At 46.5% G+C, this 19,094-nt stretch overlaps 1 protein-coding gene across 2 annotated transcripts in view; it reads left to right on the top strand.

Annotated features, from left to right (window-relative positions):
* The window catches only part of CACNA2D2 (calcium voltage-gated channel auxiliary subunit alpha2delta 2), a 138,543-nt gene that overhangs the window by 77,069 nt on the left and 42,380 nt on the right, over nt 1-19,094 (top strand). For both annotated transcript variants that reach the window (XM_075183841.1, XM_075183840.1), the window contains exon 4: nt 3,765-3,824. In XM_075183841.1, coding sequence (XP_075039942.1) covers nt 3,765-3,824 — 60 coding nt within the window. The remainder of the gene's footprint in view (nt 1-3,764; nt 3,825-19,094) is intronic.

Genomic DNA, 19,094 nt, shown 5'->3' with positions numbered 1-19,094 from the left:
TATATAGTGCTGCTCCTGCGGAGCATTAGGTGCGTGATACCACAAGACAACTTTTGCACTTTGTTAAATGACCCCTCAAATCTGCCGCAGCCACAGACATCAGTCTGCTCTCCAGCTGTTGCAGAATGTCATTATCGAGTGCTGGGATCCCTGCGTCTAAAATCCTCTGCATGTTATGGAAATGTACAACATCTGCTGTTTAATTCACTCACTACTACCGAATGGAAATCTCTGGGAACTGTCGCTGTCCGTGGTCCTGAAAGCCACAAGTAATCTCTGTAATTAGCACTTTAAACAGTTGTGTAGTTATCAGCATGGAATCTTTCACCTGACCTGAAGTGTGATAGATCTACGACTCTGCCTTCCGCCAAGAATTAACAGTTTCCGATTCACTGCTCAACCTAAAAGCTGCCCATATATCCTGCTAATCATCGCTTCCAGCAATGCTGACATCTTACTTTACTTAGTTGACTAATGTGTAAAGGAAAGGAGGCAGATTCAGCAGTCAATCTAGTACCATAAAAAGCGGAGTTGTGTCAGTATAACTATAAGGAGAGGAGTGAGATGGTTATAGCAGAGGGACTGTACTGACTTTGTCTCACCTTTATTTAATGAACAGAGCAGCCCGTTTGCAATGGATTAACACCCGCTTCATGCAGATATCTTACAGAAGTATAATAACATGGTGATTGACAGGTAGAGCTACTATTACACCTGTCATTTTGAGCGGCGCTCTTTTCCTTCATAAAGGGCAGAGAGAACAGAGTCGGGGGGCATGGGCGGGGGAGTAATGTGGGGGCAGGGTTGCTAGGAGAACGAGGGGAGGGCACAATTGCTCTACTGAAAGGTCTGATTCCTACAACCTGAAATTAGTTTTTTTCTCTCTTACACACGCTGACCTTTTTCCCTTTAAATAAAATCTATTGTATTAATTTTTTCCATCAGCCGGGGCAGCGGAACATAGTAGATTGGGCAGTGAAAGGTCAGACTCTGTGTAGCTGCGGAAATGCGACTCACTTCATAGTTTCCCCCTCGGGCTGTTTGTATGATTTATTTTCTTTTTATTTATATATTTGGATTAAGAATATTATCTGCGATGCTCCGTGTTCCGTCTGCAGGGCTGCGTGCGGCTGGACCTCGCTGTGCTAAGTCTGCTAACCCCTCTCTGATCTCTTCTAAATGCTGTAATACAGCAGCAGAGCCCATGATGAGGACTGGTGCCGCAGAGCGGCCTCCGTGATGTGTGCTCCGAATACACTGCAGCACCGGATGGTGATAACGTGTGCGTGTGTGTGTGCATATTGTGTGACAGCACATCGCTCCAGGAACACACACTCTGCACCCTGAGGTTACACATCCCAGAACCTACCCCCCATCACTGCCCCAAACAGCGGTTCAGAAGCCCTGCCCTGTGCATTGTAGGTGGTTGTACTGTGTATGGTCTAAGTGCTCCAGCAGTGTAAGGGTTATGTGCTTCCTCCACCACTTATTACGCCCACAGAATTTCAGGTGCAGCACAATTATCACATGAACACGCTGAGCAGTCTCTTGTGTGTGTAGAACACGGGACACACGGAGCTGCCACGGCAAGGACATATTTATAGTAACTGTGAGTGGTGCAACGAGAGCGATCAGATAGGTAGATAGATAAATAGAGAGATAGATAGATATGAGATAGAAAGATAGATATGAGCTATATATGAGATAGATAGATAGGTAGATATGCGATAGATAGATAGATATGCGATAGATAGATAGATATGAGATAGATAGATAGATATGACCTATATATGATATAGATAGATATGAGATAGATAGATAGGTAGATATGAGATAGATATATATGAGATAGATAAGAGATAGATAGATACGATTTGAGATATATAGATAGATATGAGATGGATATGTATATATATATATATATATATGAGATAGATAGATTTGATTTGAGATATATAGATAGATATAGATAGATAGATATGAGATAGATAGCTAGATAGAGATAAATAAATAGAGAGATATATAGATGCAAGTTAACCCGTGCATGATACTCATGCATTCTAGTCAAATCAAGCTACTTAAGGTGTTAAAAAGGTTCTTGTCATGAATTTGGGCCATAGCCCAGGCCTCCTCAGGGGAAGACCGTTACTTCCCGACGTAAGCGCCCTTTTTTAACGTGGTTTTGTCCACATGTCACCACCTCATCATTCTTCTCCATCTCCTCATCCTTCATTTCACATCTATCCAGATGTCTATCCAGACACAGGGATCTCTCTCAGCGGTCCTGAGTATCACACTCCTCTCACTCTGTCACCCCCGGCAACCACCAACCACTCCCTACTGTCACTTCTCCTTCAAGAAATATATATATCTTTTTTTTAAATCTTTATAAACACTTTTAACAATTCACAAATTAAATTAACAAATTAAAAACATCTTAGTATACCAAATTTCAGCCCTTTCTGAATTTTTTTCTCCACACACACTAAGAATTTAGTAGGTCAGTGTATAACTCTGCCCAGCAGGTGGCGCTGCAGCTTGGTTTTATTTTTTACACACACACCACACACACACACACACACACACACACACACACACAGACTAACACACGCCACTAAGCATTTATATTATAGATGATATAGATAGATATGAGATGTATAGATAGATGTGAGATAGATATTAGATAGATAGATAGATAAAATATCATCCATACACAGCAAGGGAACAGCGCCACATAGTGGCTGGATTACATATTGTTTTCCTCAGTAGAAGCCTTAGAAACACAACATAGAACCTTCTGGCTCGTTATGCGGTTGTTGTGGAACGTGCTGGAGAATAAGAGAGGGGGATATACAGGTGTATATGTACATGGAGTAACATGTACATCTATGAAATGAACATTTTATTGTTCTGATTATCTCCACACGCAGCAAAATGTAGGTCCCCAAATTGCAACTGGTTTCCTGATAGTCATGTGGATAGATGCTATTTTAATGATTTTTGTTTTATATATAACATTGTTTATAAGTAGTTTGTGTATTAATCACAAAAAAATAAAATAAGTTTAAAAAAACAATTTTTTTGTTTGTGCCTTTTCTCTATATATTGTCATTAGATATAGAGTTATTTTGCCTTTAAAAAGGCACATTCACTTTTACTAATATAAGTGGTCACTTCCATATTGTTTGAGGTGAGGTTTGCACCTTACGGAGGTTCGTAGTGTTAGTCTGTGGGCTTTACCCATGACAGAATTGTGGCCCCTCGATCTGTGAGATTGAATGTAATATACCAAATGATGTCTTCACTATAACCCAATCATAGATAACCCACAACCCGTAGAGCATGCTGTGACTTGTAGTCTGAAATAGCCTGTAGTCAATAATCTGTGCTGTTTCATTGGAGTCTCCTTATTGTGCTGTGTTAGTTTGGGGGAATTCTTGTCTCTTTTGATACTTTGGATGTTTTCTCTGTGATGGTGATGATCCCCCCAAATGCACAGCGTACTTTTAAGGGGGGAAGTCCCTCCCTTAAGACCCCTTAATTTATAGTCCTTCAGGCTGGAGAACGATAATATGTAATTAAGGGGAACTAAGGAAGGAGCCCCAACTTAATAATCACTACCTAAAGACATATTAATATACAATTTTGTTTAATTCTATATTAATATTACAGTAGTTTATAGTAATGTGATATCAGTGTGGGCTGCTGGTGTAATACTGTGTTCCTGGGGGTATTGATGATGTTATTTGACTCCTGTCTTTCAGAGACTGGCACGGGCTGCAGAGGAGTTCCAGAAGGCTCATCGCTGGCAGGATAACATTAGGGTGAGTGTTCTACTACTGCCGCCCTCTCAGACCCTGTCCTCCCTCCCCACCCTCATGTTTTGTTGTTCTGTCTGTGCACCGCGGGATCCACAGACGTCTGCCGCCCATGGAATTGTGTCGGAGTGACTGGCACAATTTATATGCAGAGTTTTATACATAGAGATAGATCTCTCATATTACAGCATTGTAACTCTGTATTTTACCTAGACATGTCTATCATGAAGTCTCACAGCATGTCTTCCCACTATACGCCCTGTATGATCCGTTTCCCAGCTCTCATTCCTCTCTCTCCTCTTCATCCTCTTCTTCTTGTCTCTTTCTCTAATTTTCCTCCTTTCTTCCTTCTTAATATCCCCCTCTATCTTCTCTATTACACCTCTATATCCCCCTCTATCTTCTCTTTTACACCTGTATATCCCCCTCTTCTCCATTACACCTGTATATCCCCCTCTCTCTTACACCTGTATATCCCCCTCTCTCTTCTCCCTTACACCTGTATATCCCCCTCTCTCTTCTCCCTTACACCTGTATATCCCCCCTCTCTCTACTCTCTTACACCTGTATATCCCCCTCTCTCTTCTCCATTATACCTGTTTATCCCCCTCCAGTATATCCTCCTCTATCTTCTCTCTTACACCTGTATATCCCCTTCATGTATATCCCCCCTCTCTCTTCTCCCTTACACCTGTAGATCCCCCCCCTCTCTCTTCTCTCTTACACCTGTATATCCCCCCTCTCTCTACTCTCTTACACCTGTATATCCCCCTCTCTCTTCTCCATTATACCTGTTTATCCCCCTCCAGTATATCCCCCTCCAGTATATCCCCCTCTCTCTTCTCCCTTACACCTGTAGATCCCCCTCTCTCTTCTCCCTTACACCTGTAGATCCCCCTCTCTCTCCTCTCTTACACCTGTATATCCCCCTCTCTCTTCTCCATTACACCTGTTTATCCCCCTCCAGTATATCCCCCTCTATCTTCTCTCTTACACCTGTATAGCCCCTTCCTGTATATCCCCCCTCTCTCTTCTTTCTTATAACTGTATATCCCCCTCTCTCTTCTCTCTTACACTTCTTTATCCCCCTCTCTCTTTTCCATTACACCTGTATATCCCCCCTCTCTCTTCTCTATTACACCTGTATATCCCCCCTCTCTCTCCTCTCTTACGCCTGTATATCCCCCTCTCTTCTCCCTTACACCTGTATATCCCCCTCTCTCTTCTCTCTTACACCTGTATATCCCCCTCTCTTCTCCCTTACACCTGTATATCCCCCTCTCTCTTCTCTCTTACACCTGTATATCCCCCCTCTCTCTTCTCTCTTACACCTGTATATCCCCCTCTCTTCTCCCTTACACCTGTATATCCCCCTCTCTCTTCTCTTACACTTGTTTATCCCCCTCTCTCTCCTCTCTTACACCTGTATATCCCCCCTCTCTCTTCTCCCTTACACCTGTATATCCCCCCTCTCTCTCCTCTCTTACGCCTATATATCCCCCTCTCTCTTCTCCATTACACCTGTTTATCCCCCTCCAGTATATCCCCCTCTATCTTCTCTCTTACACCTGTATATCCCCTTCCTGTATATCCCCCCTCTCTCTTCTTTCTTATACCTGTATATCCCCCTCTCTCTTCTCTTACACTTGTTTATCCCCCTCTCTCTCCTCTCTTACACCTGTATATCCCCCCTCTCTCTTCTCCCTTACACCTGTATATCCCCCCTCTCTCTCCTCTCTTACGCCTATATATCCCCCTCTCTCTTCTCCATTACACCTGTTTATCCCCCTCCAGTATATCCCCCTCTATCTTCTCTCTTACACCTGTATATCCCCTTCATGTATATTCCCCCTCTCTCTTCTCCCTTACACCTGTATATCCCCCTCTCTCTTCTCTCTTACACCTGTATATCCCCCCTCTCTCTTCTCTCTTACACCTGTATATCCCCCTCTCTCTTCTCTCCTCTCACATCTTCTTTGGTCTTGCCACCCCTAATGAAAATGAATGAAGTAATTTGGATCAGGTCTTGTTTTGCCCAATGTCAGCGCTCGGACATAATAAGAAACAGGAGGTGAAGCACACTCGGGAGCACGGACCCCTCATTGGTAGAATGTTATCCTGCACAACCAGAGGGATCGTCAGGGAGAGGAAATAGAGACTATATGTGGGCAGCTGATAGCGAGGGGGGGTAGAGGACCGGTCACAGGGATGTATGTCACACACATTTAGGGGTTCCTTACAAGGAGAGGGGCAGGTGCGGTGTTGAAGCCGGATGATGTTAAGCTGGGATTTCGATGGGACAGATGTTTGCATGTTCTAGTGCACATTTTGCAGTTGTTCATCAAATGTTCTAGGAAACACATTGAAGTGAAAGATTATATAGATTACTCGGCATAGTGCTCATCTGTTCCCTTCACCCGATATGTATTTCTGTTTATCATCCCCAACTTTTGTCCAGACACTCTTACCCAGCTTTTCCATATGAAATCATTCTCTGATCTGCTTTTACATTTTATGTTAAAGAGGTTCAGCTGAACAAACCAACAGTATCTCACCTTTAATTGTACAGAACTTAGAATACAGCCCCCATACAGTACAGCGGGTTCTCTGGTCCTAACATCAACTTGGGAACTTTCTAAATGTATCTGATTGATGGATTCTTGTACTAATACTGATCTTATAGTGATCAGAATGTAACCAGCCAGCCCGCACGGGGTTAACCATCTGCTGAAACTGTGCACTGTTATCATGTCTTCTAGAACAATGGCTTATTGGTGGCAGTGATCATTTCTGCCAATTAGTCCCCCTCCCAATTATGAGGATATATTTGCCAATGTATGCTGTCCGCTCATCAATATAAATTGCTTGCTAAGCACACGCTATTGGAACATGCTCCAGCCTCGCTGGCAGTTTATTACAAAGCAGAATAAATAGAACTTCCTGGAGTTTGCAGCACCGCCATTTTCAGCACGCGCGTCGCCTGTTCCAGCACGCACGCTGCCAGGTTCAGCACGCGCGTCGCCTGTTCCAGCACGCACGCTGCCAGGTTCAGCACGCGCGTCGCCTGTTCCAGCACGCACGCTGCCAGGTTCAGCACGCGCCGTCAGTTTCAGCACGCACGCTGCCAGGTTCAGCACGCGCCGTCAGTTTCAGCACGCACGCTGCCAGGTTCAGCACGCGCCGTCAGTTTCAGCACGCACACCGCCAGCTTCAGCACGCACACCGCCAGTTTCAGCACGCACACCGCCAGCTTCAGCACGCACACCGCCAGCTTCAGCACGCACACCGCCAGCTTCAGCACGCACACCGCCAGTTTCAGCACGCACACCGCCAGCTTCAGCACGCACACCGCCAGTTTCAGCACGCACACCGCCAGTTTCAGCACGCACACCGCCAGCTTCAGCACGCACACCGTCAGTTTCAGCACGCACACCGCCAGTTTCAGCACGCACACCGCCAGCTTCAGCACGCACACCGCCAGCTTCAGCACGCACACCGTCAGTTTCAGCACGCACACCGCCAGCTTCAGCACGCACACCGCCAGCTTCAGCACGCACACCGCCAGCTTCAGCACGCACACCGCCAGCTTCAGCACGCACACCGTCAGTTTCAGCACGCACACCGCCAGTTTCAGCACGCACACCGCCAGCTTCAGCACGCACACCGCCAGCTTCAGCACGCACACCGCCAGTTTCAGCACGCACACCGCCAGTTTCAGCACGCACGCCGCCAGCTTCAGCACGCACGCCGCCAGCTTCAGCACGCACACCGCCAGCTTCAGCACGCACGCCGCCAGTTTCAGCACGCACGCCGCCAGCTTCAGCACGCACGCCGCCAGCTTCAGCACGCACGCCGTCAGTTTCAGCACGCACACCGCCAGCTTCAGCACGCACACCGCCAGCTTCAGCACGCACACCGCCAGCTTCAGCACGCACACCGCCAGTTTCAGCACGCACACCGCCAGCTTCAGCACGCACACCGCCAGCTTCAGCACGCACACCGCCAGCTTCAGCACGCACGCCGCCTGTTCCAGCACGCACGCCGCCAGCTTCAGCACGCACACCGCCAGTTTCAGCACGCACACCGCCAGCTTCAGCACGCACACCGCCAGTTTCAGCACGCACACCGCCAGCTTCAGCACGCACACCGCCAGCTTCAGCACGCACACCGCCAGCTTCAGCACGCACGCCGCCAGCTTCAGCACGCACGCCGCCAGCTTCAGCACGCACGCCGCCTGTTCCAGCACGCACGCCGTCAGTTTCAGCACGCACACCGCCAGCTTCAGCACGCACGCCGCCAGTTTCAGCACGCACACCGCCAGCTTCAGCACGCACACCGCCAGTTTCAGCACGCACACCGCCAGCTTCAGCACGCACACCGCCAGCTTCAGCACGCACACCGCCAGCTTCAGCACGCACACCGCCAGCTTCAGCACGCACACCGCCAGCTTCAGCACGCACGTCGCCTGTTCCAGCACGCACACCGCCAGCTTCAGCACGCACACCGCCAGCTTCAGCACGCACGCCGCCAGCTTCAGCACGCACACCGCCAGCTTCAGCACGCACACCGCCAGCTTCAGCACGCACACCGCCAGCTTCAGCACGCACACCGCCAGCTTCAGCACGCACGTCGCCTGTTCCAGCACGCACGCCGCCAGCTTCAGCACGCACACCGCCAGCTTCAGCACGCACACCGCCAGCTTCAGCACGCACACCGCCTTTTTCATCACAGGTGCCGCATGTTTCTGACACAGTATTGCCGCTTACAATGCACATGAATAACCCTGATCCGCAATGCAGGCTATACAACTGGCCTCTTCGTGCCCACAAATGATAGCGGTAAGTTCCCTGCCTCCCTCATGTATGTTACATTGTCTCAGCATGATTCCTGCTGACTATTTGTGTTTAGTTTGTATGTTCTTCCCATGTTTGCGTGGGTTTCCTCCACATGCTCCAGGTTCCTCCTACACTCCAAAGACACACTGGTAGGTTCGTTAGCCCTAGCGTGTGAGAGAGTCCATGTGGCAGGGAATATAGATTGCAATCTCTAATAGTGCAGGGAACAATGTGAATAATTGAAATTTTCTCTGTACAGCGCTGTGGAATATGTAGGTGCTATATAAATAACTGTCAATGAATTAAATATTCATAATAATCTCATTGCTCCCTCTCGCCGAGTCTGTCAGTCGCCACTGACGCAGACTGGTAAAGGGCTGATGATGCAGGAACATAGTGAGTCAGAGGAAGGGGGGGGGGGGGGTTAGTTTACGGAGCAATTTCCGCACACACCGTGGAAGCCGCCTCTTGTTGAACTAGTATCTGTAGTATTGCAGCCTATTCGCTCACTAAGGGCCAGTGACATCACTTATATGTAGGAATAATGGCTCCTGGTATAACTTGTTTTTCATTAATAATAATAACAATATGCTGGTGGATATTTTGTGTCTGTGTGTCTACAGTGTGTTTACTCAGTGTGTGTGTGTGTGTGTGTGTGTGTGTGTGTGTGTGTGCAGCATGTGAGATATAATGTGTATATTACACTGTTTGGCTATAGTACTCTCTACAGGTTATTTGTGTACAGTGTGTGTATGTGTGTAGGTTCTTACACATGGTATACATAGTACACTGTGTGACTGTAGTTCTCTCTGTACAGGGTACTTATAGACTAGAAGGACATGCTGGGACTTGTAGTTCCACAACAGCCGTAAAGCGACAGGTTCCTTACCTCTGCTCACCTATAGATATACAGAGCAGTATATACAGCTTCACTCTCCCCACTTGCGGTGCTGCTGTAACCTGAGCACCCGCTGCCCCGGCCTTGGCCGTGTAGGGCACAATTTGAGCAGTCATTTCATAGTTGGCTTGGCAGGCCGCCGTGCCCTCCCTCCCTCCCTCCTCTGTCCAGATGTCCAGCGCGCCCCCTCCCTCTCTGCCAGCTCTGTGTCTGCTCGTTGCCCAGTGCAGACAGATGGCAGCGAGGCGTTATGCGCTCACCTCGCACCTCCCGTCTGGCCCTGATGATGCCGCCTGCACGGCTGATCACTTCAAGGTTGTGACGGTGAATGGTGGAGCGAGGGCAGTGCCCACCTCAGTGCTGGTATGTTATTTCTATCTCACATTACCACATTGCCCTGAGCTACAGACCAGACACATTGTGCCCGTCTGAGCTCTGTCCTCTGTGCTTTTCACTTGTAATTCCAAACGAACGGCTCATTCAGATGGCTGCTACGTTACCAGACTGGTCTGATTCATGGATGTTCGTATTCTGAGCAAAACGTGAGTGTATTGGAAAACGCAGGTAAATCTTCTGTGTGTACTCAGCAAGGAACGGACCTGAAGCTACGTGTGGTGATGAATTGGGGTCTAGGTCTGCTCTGCTCTACTGCACAAGACCCTGCAGGACTCGTCCAATACCTGTGTGAATTATAAATTGGCAAAAAAAATATTAAATGATTGTCACCCGTTAATATTATAGGGATTAGTGAAAAAACTGTAAGCTTTTTCCCCAAACACATGTTCTAGCATGCGTATGATACTGACATCACTAGGACTCAGGACTTAGACTAGCGCTATAGCTGGAGCATGAGGTTTGGAAGAAAAACAAGTAACTGTGAGATGCCCAGAGTTTGAATCAGCCACAAAATACCCCGCTTTGCGCCCCCCCGTGTAGATGACCGGGGTACTTTAAGCTCACACGTTACCCCATTTACAAGATTCCTGTGCACTTACAGTTCTTGTTTATTTCTCCTAGTGAAGCAGACAGGCAATAGCAGCTCTATCAATATTGTGAGTTATTATAAGCAATCCCACGTAAAATAAATTTCTTTAAAAAGGAAACGAAAATGGTTGCCAGGCACAGACACAGTCAGTCTGTTACACAGACACAGGCTCACAGCTTGTCATGTGATGAAAGAGGGGGAGGAGGAGGATGACATAGTGCAAACAGAGCTCAGAGGGGTATTCCAAAGCCTATCTGCTCACTACATCATGTGCTTTGTGACTGTGGTTGCCGTGGTAATCCAGCATCATAAATCATTAAAAGCAGCCGGAAGAAAAAAAACAAGGGAAAATAATAAATAACAACATTCTTTTTATAGACTGCAGATACTGTATACATAAATGTTGATATTATTATAGACCTGCTATGACTATCTAAGAACTGGAGCTTGGCAGCATCACAGCCGCAGCCAGCTGTGCCAGGGCTTGTACATCCTTCACAGTTTAAACAAACTTATTCATTGGTTCAAGTTTATACTTAAACTAATGAAAGTAACTTAGCAAATTGTTAGACAGATAATTATCCAGGACAACCCGAGAAATCTGTTTTCCTCTTCTAGTTAATCTCTAAGCTGATTGGGGGAAACTTGGAATTACTAAAGAAAAGATTGTAAGACAGCGTTAGGTAGGAAGTACGGACAGGTTAGAGGATAAACAAACACATTTATTATCTATCCGACAAGCCAGCAAAGGGTGAATCCTTTTATCATCAATAATTTTTATTGAACCTTTCTGAGGCATACGGGGTACAGAAATAAAGAAAGGGGGGGAGACAAATACAAATATAGGGGGGTCATTTAGGGGAGGATACCAGGGAATCCCCCACACAGGGGGGAGGGGAAGTCACTCAGCATTCTTATATCAATAATATAATTACATGATATAACAGATATATATCTGACGTATCGTTCTTCCTCATGGCTCATAGAAATAACATAGTGAATCGTAGACCCACAAATGGTGAATCCTGCTCACATGAGGCCCAGACCTCGTGTCTGTGTCCTCCAGAAAGAACAATGGAGGGTAAAATATGCATTTGTGTATGTTGGGAAATACATGTCCATTCTGATATCTAGCTCAGATGTCGGTGGACGGGGTGTATTGTGGAACAGGAAGGGATGGGATGTGCTCTGGTCCTAATGACGGACACCCCAGGATGACATTATGTGGCTGAGTCTGGCAGCCGCTGGCTCCTGGTGGGGTAAATTTGAGTCATTACGGTTCTATCTGATGAAACAGAAATGTCCTTTGTCCTGGAGATGTCGCATAATTATCCTTGGCCGATGTCTGGGAAAAAGTGACAGGTTGGCACCGAGCTGCAGTAAGCGAAGAGTAGAATATATACAGTATAAATGTATAGTCAGGGCCTGATTATCAATGTGTAGTTTTACTTGTGTCTATAGAGCCATCTACCAGGGGACACGGGCAGCGGTGTGCGGCTTGTGGTTGGTCCTACCGCTCACACACACCTCTGCCGCCATAAAACAGGGCGTTGTACTGAGAACCACAGCTGGGTGTAGCCGACCCTGGGGGTTCCGGATTGGAGGACGGACGCGTTCATAAAAATCTCTAAAAAGTTATTCCAGCAATTTTGGGGCCTTTTTAATAGATGACTTTACCTGGCAGTATTTTTATGCAGCCTGATCATTGTCGGCTACTGACTTTCCCACTTCTTTTCCAACAGCCTCCGTGACTGAACTTTATGTCATTTTACATCCAGCCTATTACCACACTGTGACATTGTCAGCTGTTTATTAATAGCTTTACAGGGTTCAGGGAGGGTACGTTCATCCCAATCAGAACATTATAAATACTACCGGGAAAGTGAGAACATCTGATACGTTTTATCATCATCTTTGCAGGTGAGCGAGTCGGCAAAGGTGAATTTATAACATGTCTCTCACACCCCTGTAACATCCGTGACGGGACTGGGCGAATGAAGTGCACTTGTTGCTTACGTGCACTGGCAGAAGCCATATTGTGAGCTGAAAACAATTCGCCGGGAGCTGCTGATATCACTGAGGCATAAGGCATAAGGAACCTCATGCCTCCCTGACGTCACTAGTTACTGGATAGGCTGAATATTCCACAACATAGCAGCCTCCGCAGTGTGCGGGTGACGGGTGCTCTGTGACAGTACCCCTGGGTGGCATTTACAGTTTATTCATTTCCAAATCGAGCCTTTAAGAAACAAGTTGACTTAGATTAGGGGAATGTGCTCTGAATCGGGCATGTATTATATATATATAATAACACACATAGAGCACACCCTTACTATACCCAGTGAATATCCAGTAATTTGGCAGATTTTCCCCTCCAGCAGGCATAGGGTGGGGGTGTGGGGCAATGTCTGAGGCTTGTCCTTGCTGATGACATTGGGGCGAGTTCACCTGGAAGTTGGCAGCGTGTGATTTGCAGGCACAATGAGGTGCATCCCTCTCAGACACACACGGCACGCACTCGCACAGAGGCGCGGGGCTGTTTTTCTGCTGGTTAATAGGTTTGTGTGTTGACGAATGATCTTCATCAAATGAGAGTCTTTATAATGTTTGATATAATGTCAGCTTTCATTATGCTCCGGGGCGAGGAAAGGAGAAGGGCAGCTGGGAGGGAGAGGCGAGAGGAGGGGAGGAGAGATGGAGCTTAGGAATGGGGGGGGATTGAATGACTGGAATAGTAATGGAATGGTATATGAACAAACATAGATTTGCGGAGAGATGGCGATACCCGGAGCCTGATATTATATATTACTGTCAGGGTACAATGGAGGTATTGCTGGATAGGCCACCCGTATTCTGGTACTTAGATTGGGGTATTGTTACAATAATATACAGTTTATAGACCTATACAGGCGTGCACACACGTACCCAAACACCCGAGGTTGAGTTACATATTAACACTTCTACATGAAAGATTATAAGGGGTATATTTACTAAGCTGCGGGTTTGGAAAAGTGGAGATGTTGCCTATAGCAACCAATCAGATTCTAGCTGTCATTTTGTAGAATGCACTTAATAAATGAAAGCTATAATCTGATTGGTTGCTATAGGCAACATCTCCACTTTTTCAAACCTGCAGTTTAGTAAATCTAGCCCTAATACACAAACTATAGGTACGTGTGCAGGTCAGGGAGAGAACATTATTACAGGAATGACATAAAATAACACAGCGTTGTAGCCCTGCATTGCATCTTTTTATACCTATGTTCTATACACCGATATTTCCATAAAGTGCATTGCTTTGTATGAAAAGATGGCTCCATCTACAGGGGATGCAAACATTTGCGTCCTCTGATGGAGAAGCGGGGAGGGAGGGAGCGTTCCCAGATAAATGTGGGTTGGGTGCACTCGTGTCTCGTATTGCACCCAATGGCATAGACTAGATTTCAGTGTGCGTGGCATGGCATTTAACCGTGCGCATAGATGGTGACGTCTCCTGCATAACGCCGGGACACAGGGTATCTATCCCCCCACAAATGTTATGTTGTCTTTTAAACGGTACATAGGATGTGCCGGTAATCCAGTCATCCTACGCTCTCCATGACGACATTTGTGCCAACATTTGATGTGGGTAAGTCCATTTACGTGGACACAAATACCCAAGTTTCATTGGGTGGATAAAGACCTCATTACACATTGTTTCACCTTCCTAAATGACCTTTGTGCGACCCTGGAACAAAACCATACTTATAAAGCACAGTGAGTTGCCGCCTCACAGTGGAGGCGGCCATTTTGTCCGTTGAACCACTAGTCGTTAGAACGTGTCAGTTTATTTGGAACCAGTGACGAAACTGAGGTATGAGGCATGGGGTTCCTAGTGCATTCATTATCCAAATATTCATTTACCTCCACAAAATATCTGCCTGTGTGTGGGCAACTGGTTCACCTTGTGCATATAATGGGGGGGTACATGTATCAAACCTTGTAAAAAGGAAAGGTGGAGCTGTTGCCCATAGCAACCAATCAGATTCCAGCTATCATTTGTCTAGTATGTGCTATAATATAATAGCTGGAATCTGATTGGTTGCTACGGGCAACACCTCCACCTTTCCTTTTTAGACGGTTTGATGAATCTACTTCAGGGAGTCCCGTTGTCCTGGTGTCAGCCATGTTACCGTAGTCTCACCTGTTTATATAGAATATATTCATTGAAACTATAAACATTCTCGTGTTATTGGCAGAGAGCTGGGAACTTTATAAACCACAATGGTGAAATTATAGTCTGCTTCCTCGTCATTACTGCTGCAGCCCACAACATGTCTGCCTTGTGTGTAGGTGACGGCCGCACGTTATATTCCTGGTACATTACCACACGGTTCACCCGATGCCCTCACACACAGTGCGCTGTGCCTCACTGAGCCCGCCATTAGCACCGTGCTGGGGTGTGTACAGTGCCGCCATTGTACCCCTGTCTGCTCCGCAAAGCTCTATTAACCACATGCAGAGTCCTGGCAGATTTAGTAATGTGAGGAGAATACGACCAAAATGTCATCTGCTACTGTGTCTGGTCATTATATTATTACTGTGTGTTTATATATGTAATGTCTGGTCATTATATTATTACTGTGTGTTTATATATGTAATGTCTGGTCATTATATTATTACTTTGTGTTTATATATATAATGTCTGGTCATTATATTATTACTGTGTGCTTATATATGATGTCTGGTAATTATATTATTACTGTGTGTTTAATAATATAATGACCAGACATTACATATATAAAAACACAGTAATAATATAATGACCAGACATTATATATAAATATAATGTAATAATATAATGACCAGACATTACATATATACTGTGTGTTTATATATATATATATATATATATATATATATATATATATATATATATATATATATAAAATGTCTGGTCATTATATTATTATTGTGTTTTTATATATGTAATGTCTGGTCATTATATTATTACTGTGTGTTTATATATGATGTCTGGTCATTATATTATTACTGTGTGTTTATATATAATGTCTGGTCATTATATTATTACTGTGTGTTTATATATGGTATCTGGTCATTATATTATTACATTATATTTATATATAATGCCTGGTCATTATATTATTGCATTATGTTTATATATAATGTCTGGTCATTATAGTAATACTGTGGAGTAATTCATCCTTTATGCACTTTCTATCCAACTTAAGAGGAACGTTACTTATGATATGATGCAGCCATATCTTACATATAAATACTATCTAGAAATACCCAACTGTTGTGTGTGAAATTGTGATTTAAAGGGTTAAACCTGGTGTAAAGAACAGTGTGATGTAATGTATTTGTGTGTACGGATCTCTTGTATTGTTTATGTGCCTGTCTGCAAGTATATGTCTGTGTTGATCTGACCCTGTAAGTGTGCTCCAAGTGTGCCTGTCTCTGTAAGTGTGCACCAAGTGTGCCTGTCTCTGTAAGTGTGCACCAAGTGTGCCTGTCTCTGTAAGTGTGCACCAAGTATGCCTGTCTCTGTAAGTGTGCACCAAGTGTGCCTGTCTCTTTAAGTGTGCTCCAAGTGTGCCTGTCTCTGTAAGTGTGCTCCAAGTGTGCCTGTCTCTGTAAGTGTGCACCAAGTGTGCCTGTCTCTGTAAGTGTGCCTGTCTCTGTAAGTGTGCACCAAGTGTGCCTGTCTCTGTAAGTGTGCACCAAGTGTGCCTGTCTCTGTAAGTGTGCACCAAGTATGCCTGTCTCTGTAAGTGTGCACCAAGTGTGCCTGTCTCTGTAAGTGTGCACCAAGTGTGCCTGTCTCTGTAAGTGTGCACCAAGTGTGCCTGTCTCTGTAAGTGTGCCTGTCTCTGTAAGTGTGCCTGTCTCTGTCAGTGTGCACAAAGTATGCCTGTCTCTGTCAGTGTGCACAAAATGTGCCTGTCTCTGTAAGTGTGCACCAAGTGTGCCTGTCTCTGTAAGTGTGCACAAAATGTGCCTGTCTCTGTAAGTGTGCACCAAGTGTGCCTGTCTCTGTAAGTGTGCACCAAGTGTGCCTGTCTCTGTAAGTGTGCTCCAAGCACGCCTGTCTCTGTAAGTGTGCACCAAGCATGCCTGTACCTGTATATGTGCACCAAGCGCACCTGACTCTGTAAGTGTGCACCAAGCGAGCCTGACCTGGTAAATGTGCACCAAGCGCACTTGTTCCTGTAAGTGTGTACCAAACGCACCTGTCCCTGTAAATGTGCTCCAAGCGCACCTGTCCCTGTAAGTGTGCACCAAGCGAGCCTAACCTTGTAAATGTGCACCGAGCGCACCTGTACCTATAATTGTGCACCAAGCGCACCTGTCTCTGTAAGTGTGCACCAAGCGTGTCTGTCCCTGTAAATGTGAACCAAGCTCACCTGTCCCTGTAAGTGTGCACCAAGTGCGCTTCTCCCTGTAAGTGTGCTCTTGCTGTGTCTTTCCCTGTGTATGTATGTAATAGTTTTATAACCGCTTACACTTGCTAAATAATAACAGAACATGTGTCAGTGCTTTATAATAGTAACAGGATCCCTCTGACAATACAGCCCGGGGCATCTGGTTATTGGTCTTTCCGTGAAGCTGTGCGGGTTACAGTCAGCTACTGACGCAGCAGGATTGTTCTGACACCCACACACACACAGACCTACACACAGGCGGACACACAGACAGACACGTACACAGACACATACACACACAGACCTACACACAGGCGGACACACAGACAGACACGTACACAGCCACATACACACACAGACCTACACACAGGCGGACACACAGACAGACACGTACACAGACACATACACAGGCGGACACACAGACAGACACGTACACAGACACATACACACACAGACCTACACACAGGCGGACACACAGACAGACACGTACACAGCCACATACACACACAGACCCACACACAGGCGGACACACAGACAGACACGTACACAGACACATACACAGGCGGACACACAGACAGACACGTACACAGCCACATACACACAGACAGACACGTACACAGACACATACACACAGGCAGACACACACAGCCACATACACACAGGCAGACACACACACAGACCCACACACAGGCGGACACACAGACAGACACGTACACAGACACATACACACAGGCAGACACACAGACAGACACGTACACAGCCACATACACACAGGCAGACACACACACAGACAGACACGTACACAGACACATACACACAGGCAGACACACACAGCCACATACACACAGGCAGACACACACACAGACCCACACACAGGCGGACACACAGACAGACACGTACACAGCCACATACACACAGGCAGACACACAGACAGACACGTACACAGACACATACACACACAGGCGGACACACACACAGACCTACACACAGGCGGACACACAGACAGACACGTACACAGCCACATACACACAGGCAGACACACACACAGACCCACACGCAGGCGGACACACAGACAGACACGTACACAGCCACATACACACAGGCAGACACACAGACCTACACACAGGCGGACACACAGACAGACACGTACACAGCCACATACACACAGGCAGACACACAGACCTACACACAGGCGGACACACAGACAGACACGTACACAGACACATACACACAGGCAGACACACAGACCTACACACAGGCGGACACACAGACAGACACGTACACAGCCACATACACACAGGCAGACACACAGACCTACACACAGGCGGACACACAGACAGACACGTACACAGACACATACACACAGGCAGACACACAGACCTACACACAGGCGGACACACAGACAGACACGTACACAGACACATACACACACAGGCGGACACACAGACCTACACACAGGCGGACACACAGACAGACACGTACACAGACACATACACACAGGCAGACACACAGACCTACACACAGGCGGACACACAGACAGACACGTACACAGACACATACACACACAGGCGGACACACAGACCTACACACAGGCGGACACACAGACAGACACGTACACAGACACATACACACACAGGCGGACACACAGACAGACACGTACACAGCCACATACACACAGGCAGACACGTACACAGACACATACACACACAGGCGGACACACAGACAGACACGTACACAGACACATACACACACAGGCGGACACACAGACAGACACGTACACAGACACATACACACACAGGCGGACACACAGACAGACACGTACACAGACACATACACACACAGGCGGACACACAGACAGACACGTACACAGCCACATACACACAGGCAGACACACACACAGACCTACACACAGGCGGACACACAGACAGACACGTACACAGCCACATACACACACAGGCGGACACACAGACAGACACGTACACAGACACATACACACACAGGCGGACACACAGACAGACACGTACACAGCCACATACACACAGACAGACACGTACACAGACACATACACACACAGGCGGACACACAGACATACACATTCACAGGCGGACTCACAGACAGACACATACACACACA

The sequence above is a fragment of the Mixophyes fleayi genome, chromosome 8, assembly GCF_038048845.1.
Source record: "Mixophyes fleayi isolate aMixFle1 chromosome 8, aMixFle1.hap1, whole genome shotgun sequence".
In the NCBI taxonomy this organism is placed as follows: domain Eukaryota; kingdom Metazoa; phylum Chordata; class Amphibia; order Anura; family Limnodynastidae; genus Mixophyes; species Mixophyes fleayi.
The sequence above is the reverse complement of the archived record's forward strand: the minus strand, read 5'-3'. Positions and strand labels throughout refer to the sequence as shown.